The 19592-nt window shown below is 39.6% G+C and overlaps 3 protein-coding genes across 5 annotated transcripts; 1 reads left to right on the top strand and 2 right to left on the bottom strand.

Moving 5' to 3' along the window:
• Nucleotides 1-5101, bottom strand: LOC105704406. 3 transcript variants are annotated; one of them, XM_012433608.2, is made up of 5 exons: nucleotides 4236-4374; nucleotides 3944-4003; nucleotides 3448-3515; nucleotides 3179-3337; nucleotides 1-3078 (listed from the first exon to the last, which is right to left on the bottom strand). In XM_012433608.2, exons 4-5 carry the CDS (start codon nucleotides 3332-3334, stop codon nucleotides 1360-1362), a joined length of 1875 nt encoding a protein of 624 aa, XP_012289031.1. In that variant the 5' UTR covers nucleotides 3335-3337; nucleotides 3448-3515; nucleotides 3944-4003; nucleotides 4236-4374; the 3' UTR covers nucleotides 1-1359. The 3 variants fall into 3 exon arrangements, with proteins under 3 accessions (XP_012289031.1, XP_012289029.1, XP_012289030.1); XM_012433606.2 differs by lacking the exons at nucleotides 3448-3515; nucleotides 3944-4003 and adding an exon at nucleotides 4509-5101 and having other exon boundaries at nucleotides 4236-4420; XM_012433607.2 differs by lacking the exon at nucleotides 3448-3515.
• A 1296-nt stretch (nucleotides 5102-6397) lies between these two features.
• On the top strand, nucleotides 6398-15342 carry LOC105704359 (soluble guanylate cyclase 89Db). Its single transcript, XM_012433504.2, has 13 exons — nucleotides 6398-6439; nucleotides 8684-8883; nucleotides 10143-10336; nucleotides 10395-10528; nucleotides 11136-11372; nucleotides 11450-11655; nucleotides 11725-11832; nucleotides 13412-13580; nucleotides 13648-13791; nucleotides 14686-14839; nucleotides 14910-15019; nucleotides 15093-15182; nucleotides 15256-15342. Exons 1-13 carry the CDS (start codon nucleotides 6398-6400, stop codon nucleotides 15340-15342), a joined length of 1875 nt encoding a protein of 624 aa, XP_012288927.1.
• Nucleotides 15343-16067: 725 nt separating this feature from the next.
• On the bottom strand, nucleotides 16068-19592 carry LOC105704307 (trypsin-1-like). Its single transcript, XM_023432146.1, has 7 exons — nucleotides 19397-19592; nucleotides 19148-19312; nucleotides 17706-17868; nucleotides 17423-17628; nucleotides 17162-17364; nucleotides 16262-16316; nucleotides 16068-16183 (listed from the first exon to the last, which is right to left on the bottom strand). The coding sequence occupies exons 1-7, from the start codon at nucleotides 19590-19592 to the stop codon at nucleotides 16068-16070; spliced, it is 1104 nt and encodes a 367-aa protein (XP_023287914.1).

Below are 19592 nucleotides of genomic sequence, written 5' to 3'. Positions count from 1 at the left end.
TTTTCTCCTTGTTCTTAGAAACATTTATTTAAAAAAATATTCATAAAACAGTTCTTACATTTCCAATTAACACTCCCATCATGCGTACCGAGTACCGATTGACATACTTGCAGCGAGTGTAATGGCGATATCGATTCAAATTAATAGACTTATCCCCTCGTCAACGAGGCTACAATTTGTGCAAGGGCTTTAAAAGGGCTGTTAGACAAGCCCTTTATCGAGCCATTGCACAATAACGCGTTTTTAACTAGAAGTCCTTTCTTTTTTTTTCTTTTCTTTTAGGGAAGGACCTACAACAATCGTTGCACGATTGTCGAGGTAGAGTACACGCACACGAAAATAATTTCCACAGATGCCCTTACGTAATCCGTCACATTAACATATTAACGAATACTAATTAAACGATACGCGGATGTTGCAAATAAAACAGCTCCGGCATGCGTGCAATATGTCGCGAGTAATTAAAACAATTGGGCTTGTAGTTTACGCGGTATAATTCGAAAAGGCAATATTAAATATTAGACGCAAACAATACGTTGGACGTACAATAATATGTGTACAAGGCTGTCGCTTTGTGCGAACTGGAGTATGAATTTTTTTAGTAAAACACCAATTGTCCTTATCAGTAAGTAATAAAATAATGAAAATAAATTGGAAGCTTCGTGTACATACAATTGTAAATTCGACGCACATTATAGACTGTTTCCTTGTGCTTTTGTTTATTAACTAGAGGCAGTGAGCGTTCTATTAATTAGATGCATTTGTTTATAAAAAGAATGGTTAAGATTGCTTTTCTTTTTTTCTCGTCACAAATATTCCACCTCGAATAACCGCTAATGTATATCGTATTCTACGTTTTTATGTATGAAATGTAAAAATATATCTTTCGCATGGAGCCAATACATTGTTTAAAAATAAATAAGACATTGCCATTAGACTCTTCTCCGCGGTATATTACAGTTTTATGTACACGCCTTGAGAGATGATCCGTTGAAATAACATAACATTAACGTGTCCTAGGACATCGATACAAGATTAAAAAAAAATATGAATATCTACAAACAAAAAAATGTCGTGGACCATTGTTACTTCCTCTACCGATACAAATTGTTTTAATACTAATCTATCGATAAAATGACACGCTTATTTCGAGGAAATTCGCTTATTTACTATTAAGCAGATTAGTCCAAAGGACTTATTATAATTAAAATTGCAGTACCCAGTGATTTATCGTAGACTAAAAAAGAGACTCTGTACATACAATGCAGAATTTAATTATCTAAAGGAATTTTTAAAGTTTATCCAGAGCATAAACTTTAGTTTGTTTAAATCTTGCGACATGTTTCATTTTTTCACGCGTCATTGTTTACTGGAAAGAGTTGGCGGTTCGACATGCTCCGCAAGAAACCTTTTCCTGTTACGCATTGACTGTGCAGAAGTTGTACTGATCTTAACATGACATACCGTACTCGTGTTCTCTTTTGCATTACCATCCGCGTGTTTTTTAATCTTTCCACAGGACTCCTTGCTGGGAGAATGTTTCCGTTTAAAACTATTAAGTTCTTGTCTGCAAGGGGCAGCAGAAGATCGAGTTTTTCGAGGATGATAATCCGGAATAGCTTGCAGTCTCTCGAGAGCAGCACGTAGTGGCAGCAAACCGACTGCGAATGGAATCTCTTTGCTATTCGAGTGTTCCGACCAGTCAAAGACATTTTCTCCATTTTCTAAAACATCTGCCATGTCGCCCCACAGAGCTCTATTGATGGAAGAAACAACGTTTAAAGTCGCAGGACAGGCGATAGAATCATTTATAACATATTCCGTCTTCTCTGATTTCTCACACTTAAACTTATTACTTGACTTCGGCTTATGTTCCTCTTTATTACTTCTGGTTAACGAAAACCGAGATTTAGCATTGCTTTTCGTGGTTGATTTCGAAGCATTTCGAAGGGACCGAGAATAAGTGAAATTCTTCTTCGGAGACTGAGACGTAGTTACACTCTTATTAATTATGCATTGTTCTTTGACGTTATGTTTGGACTCGTCAAGAGGTTCTGTAATATTGGTGTTCTTCTTTGACACCATAAACTTGGTGTTGATTCTACCGAGTGATAATTTGTTACTGACAGGCTCCTCGTATTCATACTGATTCAATCGTTCGCTTCTTCTTAATACAGGCAGTGAGGCTTTTAAATCATCGTAACTTTCTGTATCAACTTGTTCACTACTTCTAATTTCCTTACATCTACTTAAAACACGATTAGATTCATTACCTAATTCGACATTTGTACGTATTTTCTCATTGTCAACTTTATCGTCAGAAAATGACAGGTGTGGATCGTTGGAGGTACGACCCATACGAGGTATTGCATTCTCCGTGCTGAAATTTAGAGTATATTCAGTGTCGTTCAAATCTATCGACGTTGAAACTGTAATTAGCACATCTTCGTTACATGGATTATCTAAATCGATGCAATCGGTTACGGACGCTTGTGGCAAGCATCGGTCTGATTGAATCAAACGATTTTTTGCCATATCCATCCATTTGCGTTTCTTATGAGTGTAAACTTTTAAACACTTTTCTGCGTTGTTAGGAAAAACCGACTTCTCTACATTTTCTTGCTGACACTTTATCGACTTTTCTTCGAATTCATCATCAAACTTCTCTGCATAATCATCGTATTTTGAATTCAGATTCTTTCTGATGTTATCTTTTTTTACTTCCAAGGAATTCGATAATGTAAAATTTTTTGTTGTACTTACATCTGCCTGAACAAAACCCGATTCTTCGTAAAGCATGTGTTCAACTTCCTGACCTTCATTTTCGTTGATTGCAAAATTATCAGAAGGCAATTCCTCTCCTGAATCCAAATTCTCATTTTCGTTTAGTTTGAAAGTAGATATCTCATTTTCCTTTGAAACATTCAATTGAATACTATCATCACAGTCGTTGAATTCGTTAGCTAACTTTAAAGTTTCTGCATGTTCTGAACAGTCGATACTTTCCCCACAATTTTTAACTTCATCTTCGTCTTGAGATCCCATTAATGTACTTATTATATAAGCTAATTCTCTAACCTAGAAAAATATTGCGGAAAAACAGAAATTAGACCACTTTTTGTTTCGCAGACATAACGTACTTATTGCAGCATAAAAAAGATTACTGTATTATTCTGACCTTAAAAATAGTAGCTGCTTCCAGTAAAGGCTTCAGATATTCATGAGAAAGTGTCGTTTCCCCGCAATACATGAACTCCACCATCGCCTTGAGAACATCAAAACTCATGTCTCTTAATAAAATAGTCGGCTCTTGACCTAGATCTTCCTCCAGCATTTCCTAATGGACAAATGAGTCAATTTTAACATTACTACAATGACACGGTGGTTAAACATATCACTAATCTCACTGGAGAAATATAAGATGTGTACTTCCAACATTATAATTACTTCAGAAGGATGTGCAGTGTCCTTCCATTTAATGTTACACGTAGTTTACGATAAATCTATGTCAGCATCTATAAACCAATGAATAGCCATAAATGATCTAGAGACGTCCCGAATGTTCGCAGAAGGTTGTCACATGCATCTATTTACAGTATGCATCTACGTTTCTATTACAGTCACGTGTGTACAGGTATATACAGGTGATTATAAAGGATTATTTTATATTGGCACAACGTACGGAATTCATAGTATTTCTAAAATAATTTCATCCCATTATATAAATTACATTCGCTTTGCACTCTGTAAGGGTCAAATGTTTGGGACGGAAGGTAATTATTAGGTAACAATTTTTGTAGTAGTTACATGATCGATGGAGAAGTGGCTATTATAAAAATGATAAAAGATTAAGCCATAAATGGATGATAATAAATCCTGCGCTGAGCCAATAGAAATAAATCCGATACCATACCCTAGTTGTATATTAATTGCATCTCAATACCTTCTAACGGAAGTTCTTCAATAGGTACATGTACGTCTGACTGCATGGTCTCTTGTATTGCTTGCAAATTAACGATAAATCATTGTTATTAACGTGACATATTCGATCATTTATGCGAACTCTACATATTTCCCTGTAAAAGCAACGCGACATCAGTCCGTCTTTTTCTTAAACCGGAAATACCACCAAAGGAGACAATAATCACGATTGACACCGCCGACCTTTCTTAAACCACACCCTTCCCCCTTGAAGTACGTTTCCGATTTGATGTTCAAATTAAACGACAATATACCTCAAAGTATAAGCTACACGATGCCAGGACTAATTTGTGCACTCGCAGCCTTTGCTCCTCACAAATTAGCGTGACGTCGACGAGTGCTTGTCGAGCTAGCAATCCGCTAAATCTTTCTGCGACGTGACCTGCATGACCAGCCCAGCGTAAAACAAATTCTTCTCCATCTAAGGCCATTTTTATATCTACATAGGAATTTAAAACGTTACGATAAGACCATCTCCAACTTAACCTAAAACGAAACCGATCGAATCTAATTTAATGTAAACTTACCATATAGTCATCAATCTTTCGGGTCAATTAATGCTCCTCTGTCAAAAGTGGGGACCAGATTGTGGCGTAACGGAATAGAATAAACCGTATGCGTCGATTTTTCGCCCATTAATCACAGTCATTCAATCATCAAAGAGTCGTCATCGCTTACGAGTCATAATCGACAAACGGCGGTTTTAAATCCTCGTATAACATCCAGAAGACTGGGCATAAATCAAACGGAGCTTCACTCTTCAATTCTAGCCATCTTACCTCACAACCAGGATCATAATGTCGAGCAAACACTGACGAAGAAATCATCCCAAACAATACGACGTCTCGAATGATCAGTGATACGTCCAGCTAGCGTCATCTGACATTTTAATACGGAAGTATTAGTCGGACTCGCTTCGCGACGTTCGACCCAGTCTCCTCGTTTCGATAAAGGGAGAAATTCCAAAAAGGTCACGTGTGCATCCAACTTAGTTAGGTTATGCCGATAAATAAGAAACCTCTAGAGCGTCCTATACCAGAGAAGAGAGTTTCGAAGAGTCCTCATCAGATGGCTGTAGTACAGTGAATCGGTAGGTAAGCACGCACTTTTCTTGAGAAGTCCATCTGTCTCTTTTCAAACATCACACACACGCCCTTGCGATACACCCCGAAGGAATGCTGGATAGATACTGAAAGCAGAGATGAGCAGGCTCATCTCTGCTGAAAGACTTTGTTGGTTTGACGCTTTTGATAAGTCAACGGCCACGCTGATTGGCTGCTGCAGTCTGCTGCTCCTATTGGTTGCTCCTCTGTGGCTCCATCTGTCAGCCGATAAAACTAACCGGAGGTAGTTTTAGTGCTGAGAGATTTGTTAGATGGCGCCACACGTATCTTCAAAGTAGTCATATAGGGTTCTGTAAATAATTTGGCAGTTATATCCGACGGCGTCTGTAAGATGGCGCCACTTGTACCTGGAGCGGGTTGGCAGTAGATCCTGTAAATTATTTCAAAGTTAGTTCCAACGGTGTCTGTAAGATGGCGCTACCTGTACCTTTAGTGGAGCCCAGTAGGTCCTGTAAATTAATTCGCAGTTAGTTCCGACGGAGTCTGTAAGATGACGCCACTTGGTACTTAACGGACAGACCTGGGATTTTCGTAGCGACTGGATTCGGTAAAGAAGCAAGTGACTTGGTAACTCGACATAACTACCCTCTCTTAGATAGTACCAAGGACAACCGTCGGATGGCGCCACTTGTGACTTATAAAATGTATGCAACCGTTTTATTCCCGCCTGATTTATCATCGACTCTCGATCAGTAGAAAGGATATAACGAAATTCTCTGCTACCAACGATCCTTCAATTTCTGCCATCAACATCTTACATATAGAAATTCCACTCTTTCGCAAAACTGATATACAAGAAAAACAAGGAGAAGGACAATAAATGAAGAGAACGAGATTTAAGTGTAAGGTCTCTTTTTATTTGCCTCCAAACCGACTGTACTAAGCAGGACTTACACGAGACGTACAATAATTGTCAGGATCTTTATATACCGTCGATAACGAAATTCTTATCCTTAAATTTCAGTTCGGTTTCCACGCGACGGGGACGGTCGTCTTCGGGATCTCCTTCGGGGTCCGCCGAGCTGCGCACGCAGAGTCGACGCATGATGCAGCTACCCTTCCTCGAGGCCACCCCTGGCAAGAGGAACTCAAAGTTCCGCGTACCTTCGTTCGGTCTGGAGCTCTTCGGGATCCCTCCGCACGTTTCCTGGACCTCGGCAACTCCTGCAGGAAGACCTTCGGTGTTCTGGTGCGTCCTCTATTATGCAAATTCACTCCTCGGAGATGCCTCGAATTTTGGGCTTTTACCGATTTCCAGGACTCTCCGTGGAAGAGCTCGAAGAGAGACTACGATGTACGGCATGCTCCTGGAGAGTGTGCAGCACTTCGTGCAGGTGCGTAACGCCCCGAGTCCCCTTCTCCAGAGCGGGCTGTTTTCGTTTCGTTTCCACGGATAATAAATATAAATCGTCCAAAGTCCTTCCAGGAGATCCAGAAGAGTGGGAAATCTCAGAGACACCCGGAAGAAATCGAGACTTCCTTAGGATCCATTCGGAGCTGGAAAGGACGTCTTTTCCGCTGGACCTTTTTTTTCATTTCAGGACCTTTCTTCGTTTCGTTTCGATGGATATATATAAATCGTCCAAAGTCCTTCCAGGACATCCAGAAGAGTGGGAAATCTCAGAGTCACCCGGAAGAAATTGAGCCTTCCTTAGGATCCGTTCGGCGCTGGAAAAGACGTCTTTTCCGTTGGACCTTTTTTTTCGTTTCGTTTCCGCGGATAATAAATATAAATCGTCCAAAGTCCTTCCAGGACATCCAGAAGAGTGGGAAGTCTCAGAGTCACTCGGAAGAAATCGAGACTTACTTAGGATCCGTTCGGCGCTGGAAAGGACGTCTTTTCCGCTGGACCTTTTTTTTCATTTCTACGGACATTTTTTCATTTCAGGACCTTTTTTCGTTTCGTTTCCACGGATAATATATATATAAATCGTCCAAAGTCCTTCCAGGAGATGGAAGTAAAACTCCAGATATCCTCTGGATTCATGCTTTCTGAAACCCTAATTGACTGCAGAGGGGCCCCTTGCGCCATCTGTGATTTCCAGGTCAATTAAATTTTCACTCCGAGACCTCGTATTCCCATCGTTTTAGCAAAGAAGCGTATACAACACTTTTTTTGCCCTTATCACGTTCAAATGTGAGTTTATCGACTATCAAAGTGTTCTAAATTGTCGTAAAATTGTCCTGACCCTTTCTATTCCCATATCAGAGCCTTCGATAATTGTATACTGATCGAAATATCAGAGTTCGACGCCATTTTGGTTCTGGCCTGGACTGAGTTAAATAATTCTTTTGAAAAATCCAAATTTTCAATGTGTCAGGACAATTCTTAGATGTGTCAAAGTTTCGGACAGTTTGGTCTAATATCCTTAAAAAAAAGTGTTGTATTCGAGTCGACTGATTTGAAGTGTCAAAGTTTCGGACAGTTTGGTCTAATANATTATGAAAGTGGTCTGTCATATATTTTTTGTATCGGAATTAAATTGAATTAATTTCGTTTGAAATATGGCGTGAAATAACTGATAAACTCATTTTTGTTTAATTTTCACTTAATACATATGTGCCCGTAATTATGAAAGTGGTCTGTCATATATTTTTTGTTTCGGAATTACATTGAATTAATTTCGTTTGAAATATGGCGTGAAATAACTGATAAACTCATTTTTTTTTCATTTTCACTTAATACATATGTGCCCATAATTATGAAAGTGGTCTAAGTCATATATCTTTGTTTCGGAATTACATTGAATTAATTTCGTTTGAAATAATATTGGCGTGAAATAACTGATAAACTCATTTTTTGTTTCATTTTCACTTAATACATATGTGCCCATAATTATGAAAGTGGTCTAAGTCATATATCTTTGTTTCGGAATTACATTGAATTAATTTCGTTTGAAATAATATAGCGTGAAATAACTGATAAACTCATTTTTTTTTCAATTTTGACTTAATACATATGTGCCCATAATTATGAAAGTGGTCTAAGTCATATATTTTTTGTTTCGGAATTACATTGAATTAATTTCGTTTGAAATAATATGGTGTGAAATAACTGATAAACTCATTTTTTGTTTAATTTTCACTTAATACATATGTGCCCATAATTATGAAAGTGGTCTGTCATATATTTTTTGTATCGGAATTAAATTGAATTAATTTCGTTTTAAATAATACGGCGTGAAATAACTGATAAACTCATTTTTTTTTTTAATTTTCACTTAGACCACTTTCATAATTATGGGCATATATGTCGTTTATGGGCATAAATGCATGTTTCATAATTCTTCATTCCCTACATTTTGACGGTTGTTTCATGAAAATCGGTCGAGTGCTTCTACATGAAACAGCCAACTAACCTCCTTGCACGGCCAAACTTGAAGCCTGATTTAACCCCCTAAAAGTGTTTATCCGCCGATAAAAAAAAACACGGGTCCCTTAGATTTTAGTCCTCTATAACATATTTAAAAATGAAGAAAATCGGAGGGGGACACCTCAGGTACCTTCCTTGTTAGACCACTTTCATAATTATGGGCACATTAATGACGATCAGGATTTAATTCTTGGGACTTTTCCAGCTGGAGTACGGGGAGGAGATGTGGCTGCAAATTGTCGAAAGTGCCGGCACGAAAAATGTGGTTTTCAACACCAGACAGATCTACCCGGATCACTTGATGACCGATCTTGCTGCCGCCCTGGCGGGACATACGGGTGATACGGTGGACTGGGTGATGCAATTCTTCGGAAAGTGTTTCGTCAGATTCTTCAGTAACCTGGGGTAAGGAGAATCGTTAGAAAGGTTAGGCCAAATTCAGGAAATTGATCATCCGAGTGGAGGAGTAATTACTCGAAATTCGGGCAATTAATCCCCCGCGGTGTTCGTGTGGCTTTATCGACGGGAGAGAGTAATTACCGATTAAACTCCATCGAGTCGTTTGCGTGCTCTTCCCCTTGTGCCATTGAATTCCCCCCTCGGAAAATGTAAACTCGTTTCGAGGAGTACATTTAAGGTGAAGTGAAACACCCTTCAAATCAGTCGATTCGAATACAACACTATTTTTTAAGGGCATTAGACCAAACTGTCCGAAACTTTGACGCATTACTCATGATCATCTAAGAATTGTCCTGACACATTCAAAATTTTGATTTTTTGAATAAATTTTTTAACTGTAATTAAATTAGTCGATTCGAATACAACACTATTTTTTAAGGGTATTAGACCAAACTGTCCGAAACTTTGACATATCCTGATCATCTAAGAATTGTCCTGACACATACAAAATTTGGATTTTGTAAACAAATTTTTTTTCAAATTCAGCCCAGGCCAGAAGCAAAATGGCGTCGAGCTCTCATATTTCGATCAATGTATAATTATCGAAGGCTCTGATATGAGAATTGAAAGGGTTAGGACAATTTTACAACAATTTAGAACACTTTGATAGTCGATAAACTCCCATTTGAACGGAATAAAGGCAAAAAAAGTGTTGTAATTGACAGCAGAGGGACCCCCTGCGCCATCTGTGATTTCCAGGTCAATTAAATTTTCACTCCGAGACCTCGTATTACCATCGTTTCGGCATAGAAGCGCATACAACACTTTTTTTGCCTTTATCCCGTTCAAATGCGAGTTCATTCATTACCGGAGTGTTCTAAATTCTCGTAAAATTGTCCTGACCCTTTCGATTCTCATATCAGAGCCTTCAATAATTGTACATTGATCGAAATATGAGAGCTCGACGCCATTTTGGTTCTGGTCTGGGTTGAATTAAAAAATTTGTTTGCAAAATCCAAATTTTGTATGTGTCAGGACAATTCTTAGATGATCAGGAGTGATGTGTAAAATGTGTGGACAGTTTGGTCTAATACCCTTAAAAAAAGTGTTGTATTCGAATCGACTGATTTGAAAGGGGCTTCACTTCACCTTAATGGGGGTACTTTCGGTGATCATCACGAAAGGCCGCAATCAGGAGCTTCCCTAGAAATGGAATAAAAATGGGGTAACTCGTTGAGCGTCCTATTATCTTCCATATTTTCCAGCTACGATTGCACCATAAAGGCAACCGGTCGCTACTTTTGCGACTTCCTGCAGAGCGTCGACAACATCCACATGCAGATGCGATTCACGTACCCGAAGATGAAGAGCCCCTCTATGTATACCACCCACGTGGATCCCCATGGCGTCGTCCTGGTGTACAGGAGTACAAGACAAGGCTTCACTCATTACTTCATGGGTAATTAAAATTCAGGTCCCGTAAGAATTTCATTCTAATTATTAAACCCATCGAGCAGGTCAATTGTATCAAATCGCGAAGGAGCTTTACGACACGAGTCTCGACATCCGAGTTCTGGAGAGCTCAAACAATATTCCCGGTTCTCGAAGTGTGATGGTCAAATTTCGTATCGACTTCGACAACCGCGATTACGTGAGTATAAATTCTTTTAAATGATTAAGGTGAAGTGAAACACCAAATCAGTCGATTCGAATACAACACTTTTTTTTTAAGGGTATTAGACCAAACTGTCTCATATTTCGATCGATATACAATTATCGAAGGCTCTGATATGAGAATCGAAAGGGTCAGGACAATTTTACGACAATTTAGAACACTCTGGTAATTGATAAACTCGCATTTGAACGGGATAAAGGCAAAAAAAGTGTTGTTTGTGCTTCTATGCTAAAACGATGGTAATGCGAGGTCTCGGAGTGAAAATTTAGTGGACCTGGAAATCACAGATGGCGCAGGGGGTCCCTCCGCAGTCAATTAAAGCTCCATAAAACATGAATCCAGAGGCTTTCTAGACTTTTACTTGGATTTCTTTATAATTATTGTACGAAAACGACAGGTGGAATATGCCATTTGGTACATTACGCAATATAATTCGGTATAGTTGTCGATATAAAAACCAATGTCGGCAACGTAGGCATTTAGAAAAATCTTCTTTATCGACGTTGATCAAGTTCCTCGACGTGTTTCACTTCACCTTAAACGATTTGCGGCGGTGGAATACCCTTTTTTCCTACATGTTTAGGTGCATAAAACTAACCGAACGAACGGCCCGATGTTCCGCCAATTGAAGCCAGTGTCTTCCACGTTTCTTCTGCGGCTTTTCCCATTTGGGGTCCTTTTGGACAGAGACATGCAAGTGCTTGCTGCAGGAGAAAAATTATTCCAAGCCTGGGGAGGCACCGAGTCCCTCATCAATAAACAAGCCACTGAGATATTTAAACTACGACGTCCTAAGGGAATCGCCTTCACCTGGAGAAACGTAAGAGGAATAATTCTCTGCTTATTAAAAAAATTCCGATAAAATTCTAATAAAATTCCTATTTTACCTGCACACAGGTCCTGTACATGCATAACGTAACCTTCGAGCTGGAGCTGGTTCGAGCGACAGAAAATCAGAGCAGAACCTCCGTTGAAAATGAAAATGGCACCCCTAGTACGAGTCTGGATCGCAGGGGAAGCCAGGGGTCCCGAAGTATTTTATTAAAGGGAGAGATGAGACACATCGAGGACATCAAGGCCATCATTTTCCTCTGCAGCCCTTTGTAGGTCACCCCAATATCTTCCCTTTACCCGGAAATAATTCCAGTGGTATATAAAAGGCCTTTCTGCAGAATAAATAGCCTCGACGAGCTGCTGAACATGGGCTTGTTCCTCAACGACCTTAATCCACATGGCATGAGCAGGGAGATGGTCCTGGCGGGTTGGCAGCACTGTGGAAGGTTTGTCGAACGACTATTTAAGGTGAAGTGAAACACCCTTCAAATCAGTCGATTCGAATACAACACTTTTTTTTAAGGGTATTAGACCAAACTGTCCGAAACTTTGACACATCACTCCTGATCATCTAAGAATTGTCCTGACACATTCAAAATTTGGATTTTTGGAAAAAATTTTTTAACTCAGCCCAGACCAGAACCAAAATGGCGTCGACCTCTCATATTTCGATCAATATACAATTATCGAAGGCTCTGATATGAGAATCGAAAGGGTCAGGACAATTGTACGACAATTTAGAACACTCTGATAATCGATACACTCGCATTTGAACGGGATAAAGACGAAAAAAGTGTTGTATGCGCTTCTATACTAAAACGATGGGAATACGAGGTCTCGGAGTAAAAATTTAATTAACCTGGAAATCACAGATGGCGCAGGGGGTCCCTCTGCAGTCAATTAGGGCCCCAGCCAGCATGAATTCAGAGGATTTCTGAAATTTTACTTCGATTTATTGATATTTATTGTACGAAAATGACAGGTGGAGTATGCCATTTGGTACAATATCCAATATAATTCGACCCAGCTGTCAATATAAAAACGAACGTCGGCAACGTAGGCATTTAGGAAAATCATCTTTGTCGACGTCGATCAAGTTCCTCGACGTGTTTCACTTCACCTTAACGCCACATGAACTTCGAAGTTATTAGTAGATTAATAGATTGTTCGGTATAGTGATACTTTGAGCTTCTACATATTGGTGTGAAGGTTGATTTCGTGGAGGTACTGCACGGAGAGAAAAAAGTTGTTATAATTACTAGAATTGTGATAGACGTAATGCATGTATTAGTGACTAATAAATACAGACTGTCAAACTGTTTAAGGTGAAGTGAAACCCCCTTCAAATCAGTCGATTCGAATACAACACTTTTTTTTAAGCGTATTAGACTAAACTGTCCGAAACTTTGACACGTCACTCCTGATCATCTAAGAATTGTCCTGTCATATTCAAAATTTTGATTTTTTTTTAATTTTGTAACTCAGCCCAGACCAGAATCAAAATGGCATCGAGCTCTCATATTTCGATCAATATACAATTATCGAAGGCTCTGATATGAGCATCGAAAGGGTCAGGACAATTTTACGACAATTTAGAACACTTTGATAGTCGATAAACTCACATTTGAACGGGATAAGGGCAAAAAAAGTGTTGTATACGCTTCTATGCTAAAACGATGGTAATACGAGGTCTCGAGTGAAAATTTAATTCACCTGGAAATCATAGATGGCGCAAGGGGTCCCTCCGCAGTCAATTAAAGCTCCATAAAGCATGAATCCAGAGGATTTCTAGAGTTTTACTTGGATTTCTTGATAATTATTGTACGAAAACGACAGGAGTATGCCATTTGGTACAATACCCAATATAATTCGGTATAGTTGTCGATATAAAAACCAACGTCGGCAACGTAGGCATTTAGAAAAATTTTCTTTATCGACGTTGATCAAGTTAATCGACGTGTTTCACTTCACCTTAAAATTCTCCTTCGAATGACCCGTCGGTTTCTCAGTGGGTGTATTTTCTAGACTGGAAATGATGTTCGAAAGAGCCGAGCAGAGATCCACGGAGCTGGGGAATAGTTACGCGCTTCTGGACCGCTGGAAGAACAAAAGCGATGAATTGTTGTATTCGATGATCCCTCAAACTGTTGCCGATCGCTTGCGAGCCGGGGCCAGTCCTCTCAGTACTTGCGAGGTGATTTTAAGATCCTTTCTTATCATTTTGTCCCCTCTTCTTCGTTCTTATTGTTCTTATTCCTCAGTCCTTTGAGTCCATCACGGTTTTGTTCTGTGAACTTTGCGAGTTCGACTACACCACCGTTGAAGGCGCCATGGACATCGTTTCCTCCATGAATGCCGTTTTTTCTTGCTTCGACTCCCTCATGGATCGGTTCGACGTCTACAAAGTGAGTTGATTGGTTCTTAAGGTGAAGTGAAACACCTTTCAAATCAGTCGATTCGAATAAAACACTTTTTTTCAAGGGTATTAGACCAAACTGTCCGAAACTTTGACACGTCACTCCTGATCATCTAAGAATTGTCCTGGCACATACAAAATTTGGATTTTGTAAATAAATTTTTTAATTCAACCCAGACCAGAACCAAAATGGCGTCGAGCTCTCATATTTCGATCGATGGCAAAAAAGGTGTTGTATACGCTTCTATGCTAAAACGATGGTAATGCGAGGTCTCGGAGTGAAAATTTAATTGACCTGGAAATCACAGATGGCGCAGGGGGTCCATCGATGTTTCACTTCACCTTAAGATCGATGAATGATGTTGAGCTCTCATATTTCGATCGATATACAATTATCGAAGGCTCTGATATGAGAATCGAAAGGGTCAGGACAATTTTACGACAATTTATAACACTCTGGTAATCGATAAACTCGCATTTGAACGGGATAAAGGCAAAAAAGGTGTTGTATACACTTCTATGCCAAAACGATGGTAATAGGAGGTCTCGGAGTGAAAATTAAATTGACCTGGAAATCACAGATGGCGCAGGGGGTCCCTCCGCAGTCAATTAAAGCTCCATAAAGCATGAATCCAGAGGATTTCTGGGGTTTTACTTGGATTTCTTGATAATTATTGTACGAAAACGACAGGTGGAGTACGCCATTTGGTACAATACCCAATATAATTCGATATAGCTGTCAATATAAAAACCAACGTCGGCAACGTAGGCATTTAGGAAAATCTTGTTTATCGACGTCGATCAAGTTCCTCGACGTGTTTCACTTCACCTTAACAATTTTATATAAACGTTCCATGTACTATGTTAACATTCTTAATTATAGGTAGAGACTGTAGGACGCGTTTACATGGCTGCGAGTGGAGCTCCCGATAGGACCGATAATCATGCAAAAAATGTTGCAGATTTGTCTTTACAATTGATAACTCATGTCCGGTCGCTGAAATTACCTTCTGGACTGGATTTGCAGATTCGAATAGGTACAGTGAATTGATTGAATTTAAAAACCTGTTTTTTATCGCCTTATAAATAATTGTTATCACTCTTCAGGCATTCATTCTGGACCAGCAGTGGCAGGAGTCGTTGGCATTAAAGTTCCTCGATACTGCTTTTTCGGAGACACCGTAAACACGGCTTCTCGAATGCAAACGACAGGCCTGGTCGGTTAGACTTAAAAAAACATTCTGTTTTGCATAAATGTTCAGCCTAATTATTTTAAATATTTTTCGACAGCCCGGAAAAATCCACATTTCCCCGGATACCAAGGCGTTGCTTCCCGAAGGCGAATATAGAATGGAATCGCGAGGACTGGTGTGGGTGAAAGTGAGTATAAAAACAATGAGAAAGTATTAAATAAACGTAATGGACGGAATTTTACGCGGTTTATAATTTCCAGGGGAAGGGAAACATGGAAACTTATTGGCTGTACGAAGAAGCTGGAAATCACCCTGAAGAGGTGGTGTCTAATACTAGCGACATCTGAACGGAACTTATCGTAACAATAAATAAAAATACTAAGATTAATTTAACATTGACGGCGCAAGAAAAAGATATCGAGCTGACAGAAATCGTGTCGCGTACTTTCTTAAAGTCTCAGTGCTGACTCGTGTGAAGGTGTACGGAGAAAGTATCACGGCTTTCTTTTTTACGCATGTACGATACGGTAAAGACCAACGATCACGTGCCTTAACATTTGTGCCCATAATTATGAAAGTGGTCTAAGTGAAAATGAAAAAAAAAATCAGTTTATCAGTTATTTCACGCCATATTATTTCAAAGGAAATTAATTCAATGTAATTTAAACAAAAAATATATGACTTAGACCACTTTCATAATTATGGGCACAGTTAACAATCAGGCCATACGACTCACGAGTGAATAAATTAAAACAAAATATCGCAAATGTAGGATTATTCGCAGTAAATAAATAATAACCGAGTAACAATGTGTAACAACTTATCAACAATAGGTACGGCAGAGCAGAGACCGAGGAAAAAAATTTCACTGAACCAAATAATTCCAGTACACTAGAGTAAAATAATTATTCTTAGTCTAGGAAATATTTCTCTGGTTAAATGAGATTTTTTTTTAACCCAGGGTAGGAATTCAAGGACTCAAAAGTTTAGAAACTCAACCTACATCCTTCTTCTCTCTCGATTCAATCTTGGTTCTCTGCTGGCCTCGAAGGTATTTAAAATTGAGGGTGGATCAACAATAACAGGAATCGGCAGTGTTGCGTTCTATCCAACTGAGGAAGCGATTAACTCTCGAATAAACACCAGGATAATTTGGCTGCGCACATCCTTCGCCCCAAGATACGACACCTATGGACAAACATAAACAAAGTCTATCATTTTTCCGCATAAATCCTGCATTAGCCAACAATAAGCGACAACACTCACCGGCAATATGGTGAACGGTTTCGTTGACCACGTGAAGAGGACCTCCACTGTCTCCCTGAACGGAAAAAATGTTTTAAAGTGAAGTGAAACACCCTTCAAATCAGTCGATTCGAATACAACACTTTTTTTTAAGGGTATTAGACCAAATTGTCCGAAACTTTGACACATCTAAGAATTGTTCTGACACATTCAAAATTTGGATTTTTTGAAAAAATTATTTAACTGTAATCAAATCAGTCGATTCGAATACAACACTTTTTTTTAAGGGTATTAGACCAAACCGTCCGAAACTTTGACACATCTAAGAATTGTTCTGACACATTGAAAATTTAGATTTTTCAAAAGAATTTTTTAACTCCAGACCAGAAACAAAATGGCGTCGAGCTCTGATATTTCGATTGATAGACAATTATCCAAGGCTCTGATATGAGAATCGAAAGGGTCAGGACAATTTTACGACAATTTAGAACACTCTGGTAATCGATAAACTCGCATTTGAACGGGATAAAGGCAAAAAAAGTGTTGTAAACGCTTCTATGCCAAAACGATGGTAATACGAGGTCTCTGAGTGAAAGTTTAATTGACCTGGAAATCACAGATGGCGCAGAGGGTCCCTCTGCAGTCAATTAAAGCTCCATAAAGCATGAATCCAGAGGATTTCTAGAGTTTTACTTGGATTTCTTGATAATTATTGTACGAAAACGACAGGCGGAGTACTCCATTTGGTACAATACCCAATATAATTCGGTATAGTTCTCGATATAAAAACGAACGTCGGCAACGTAGGCATTTAGAAAAATCTCTTTTATCGACGTCGATCAAGTTCCTCGACGTGTTTCACTTCGCCTTAATAACCCAGTTAATCGTAGCCAGAGATTATTAAAAATAAATAAACCCTACCTGGCACGAGTCCTTGCTGCCCTCCGTAAATCCCGCACAGAGCATGTTATCAGTTATCCTGCGAGCAGGATACTTCGTGGCTCGACATTCCGCATTAGAGAGAATCGGCACCGTGACCTCCTGCAAGGTCGAAGAACCAACGCCGCCTTCTTCAAGGGCTCCCCATCCCGTGACGATAGCCATTTCACCGGAAAATGTTTTTCCTGCAAAGAGGGAACAGAATGTATCTGGAAAATACAATAAACGGGATTTTTTACTCACCACGTTCGGGCAGACAGACAGGACGAAGAGGTCCTGAAAACTTGAGATCTTCTGCGATTTTAAGAAGAGCGATGTCGTTGTTGTAATTCACCGTGGAATATGCCCCGTGTCTAATGACTTCCTGCACTTTGTATTCCATCACTCTGGAATGCGAGGTATTCCTGTTGTGCTCCAAAAGACGGATCGTTATCAAACTTTTCTGGAACCTAGAAAAATATATTAAGATATTTCCATTGAACGGTGATTCTTGTTTATCAATGTCTAATTATCAATGTCTAATTACCCCTCCACGCAGTGTGCAGCGGTCAGGACGTATCGAGAACTGATCAAGGACCCTCCGCAATAAAATCTGCCTCGATACATCAGTGCCGTCATCCAAGGATACTGAATTTCCAGGGTCTCCACCCCACCCACGATTCGGTTGTTCTTGTTCGTCAAGCCGCACTCTAGAAATCGGGAGTACTTCTCAGTCATTTCTGGAGTTACTTTTTAAGGTGAAGTGTTCAGTCGATTCGAATACAACACTTTTTTTTAAGGGTATTAGACCAAACTGTCCGAAACTTTGACACATCTAAGAATTGTCCTGACACATTGAAAATGTAGATTTTTCAAAAGAATTTTTAACTCCAGACCAGAAACAAAATGGCGTCGAGCTCTGATATTTCGATCGATATACAATTATTGAAGGCTCTGACATGAGAATCGAAAGGGTCAGGAGAATTTTACGACAATTTGGAACCCTCTGGTAATCGATAAACTCGCATTTGAACGGGATAAAGGCAAAAAAAGTGTCGTATGCGCTTTTTTGCGAAAATGATGGCAATACGAGGTCTCGGAGTGGACATTTAATTGACCTGGAAATCACAGATGGCGCAGGGGGTCCCTCCGCAGTCAATTAGGGCCCCAGAAGGCATGAATCCAGATTTCTGGAGTTTTACTTCGATTTCTTTATAATTATTGTACGAAAACGACAGGTGGAATATGCCATTTGGTACAATACGCAATATAATTCGACTAAGCTGTCAATATAAAAATGAACGTCGGCCTTAAGGTGAAGTGAAACACGTCGAGGAACTTGATCGACGTCGATTAAGAAGATTTTTCTAAATGCCTACGCTGCCGACGTTCATTTTTATATTGAAAGCTATATCGAATTATATTGGATATTGTACCAAATGGCATACTCCGCCTGTCGTTTTCGTACAATAAATATAAAGAAATCGAAGTAAAACTCCAAAAATCCTCTGGATTCATATTTTCTGGGGCTCTAATTGACTGCAGAGGGACCCCCTGCGCCATCTGTGATTTCCAGGTCAATTAAATTTTCACTCCGAGACCTCGTATTACCATCGTTTTCGCAAAGAACCGCATACAACACTTTTTTTGCCTTTATCCCGTTCAAATGTGAGTTTATCGCTTACCAGAGTGTTCTAAATTGTCGTAAAATTGTCCTGACCCTTTCGATTCTCATATCAGAGCCTTCGATAATTGTATATCGATCGAAATATCAGAGCTCGACGCCATTTTGGTTCTGGTCTTAGCTGAGTTGAAAAATTAGTTTAAAAAATCCAAATTTTCAATGTGTCAGGACAATTCTTAGATGTATCCAAGTTTCGAATAGTTTGGTCTAATACCCTTAAAAAAAAGCGTTGTATTCCAATCGACTGATTTGAAGGGGGATTTCACTTCACCTTAAGTCGCACTTTCCATGGGAATTGAACTCACTGCAAGTCTGGCATTTCTGGGGGTTTTCAGGCTCCGGTGTTTGCGTCGTGACGACTACTCCTGGTTTGTTCCCGAAGACTTGTTGAATCCACTGCAAGAACGTTTTGTCAACTGTTTCGGCATCCGCGGTGGCGGTCCAGTTGGTCTTGACCCCTCCTCTCGTGACTGACAATTGCACCTGCTGGAAAATATCACTCCCTAAGAGAAAACTTCCCTCGGGGCACCCAGAACTCTAAGAAAGAGACTTACTGCACTCTCGGGTACCGCCACCATTGCAGTTGCAGTAGCGATAAGGAGAATAAACGCGATATGCATTCCCAGGAGAAGCGAGGTCCTCTTCGTGGTCATCCTCGATCAGGACTGTGGAAATTAAACTGTAATTCGATCGGTCGGCTGCTACCAACTCGCCGGACACTTTCACACAGGCATCGATTCCGTGCCACAT

The sequence above is a fragment of the Orussus abietinus genome, unplaced genomic scaffold (genome assembly GCF_000612105.2).
Source record: "Orussus abietinus isolate OABI.00-Male unplaced genomic scaffold, Oabi_2.0 scaffold118, whole genome shotgun sequence".
Classification (NCBI taxonomy): Eukaryota; Metazoa; Arthropoda; class Insecta; order Hymenoptera; family Orussidae; genus Orussus; species Orussus abietinus.
Note: the sequence above shows the minus strand (reverse complement) of the source record. Positions and strands in the feature narration are given on the sequence as shown.

Coding starts and splice junctions, on each gene's coding strand:
- LOC105704406 (XM_012433606.2), bottom strand. CDS start 4,412: ATGGCCTTAGATGGAGAAGAATTTGTTTTACGCTGGGCTGGTCATGCA. Junction 3,338..4,235: donor CGTGTAGCTTATACTTTGAG/GTATATTGTCGT, acceptor TTTGTCCATTAG/GAAATGCTGGAGGAAGATCT. Junction 3,079..3,178: donor AAGCAGCTACTATTTTTAAG/GTCAGAATAATA, acceptor ATATTTTTCTAG/GTTAGAGAATTAGCTTATAT.
- LOC105704359 (XM_012433504.2), top strand. CDS start 6,398: ATGTACGGCATGCTCCTGGAGAGTGTGCAGCACTTCGTGCAG. Junction 15,020..15,092: donor GAATGCAAACGACAGGCCTG/GTCGGTTAGACT, acceptor ATTTTTCGACAG/CCCGGAAAAATCCACATTTC. Junction 15,183..15,255: donor GAGGACTGGTGTGGGTGAAA/GTGAGTATAAAA, acceptor TATAATTTCCAG/GGGAAGGGAAACATGGAAAC.
- LOC105704307 (XM_023432146.1), bottom strand. CDS start 19,592: ATGTGGCACGGAATCGATGCCTGTGTGAAAGTGTCCGGCGAGTTGGTA. Junction 17,629..17,705: donor GCTGCACACTGCGTGGAGGG/GTAATTAGACAT, acceptor ATATTTTTCTAG/GTTCCAGAAAAGTTTGATAA. Junction 17,365..17,422: donor TGTCTGTCTGCCCGAACGTG/GTGAGTAAAAAA, acceptor CCCTCTTTGCAG/GAAAAACATTTTCCGGTGAA.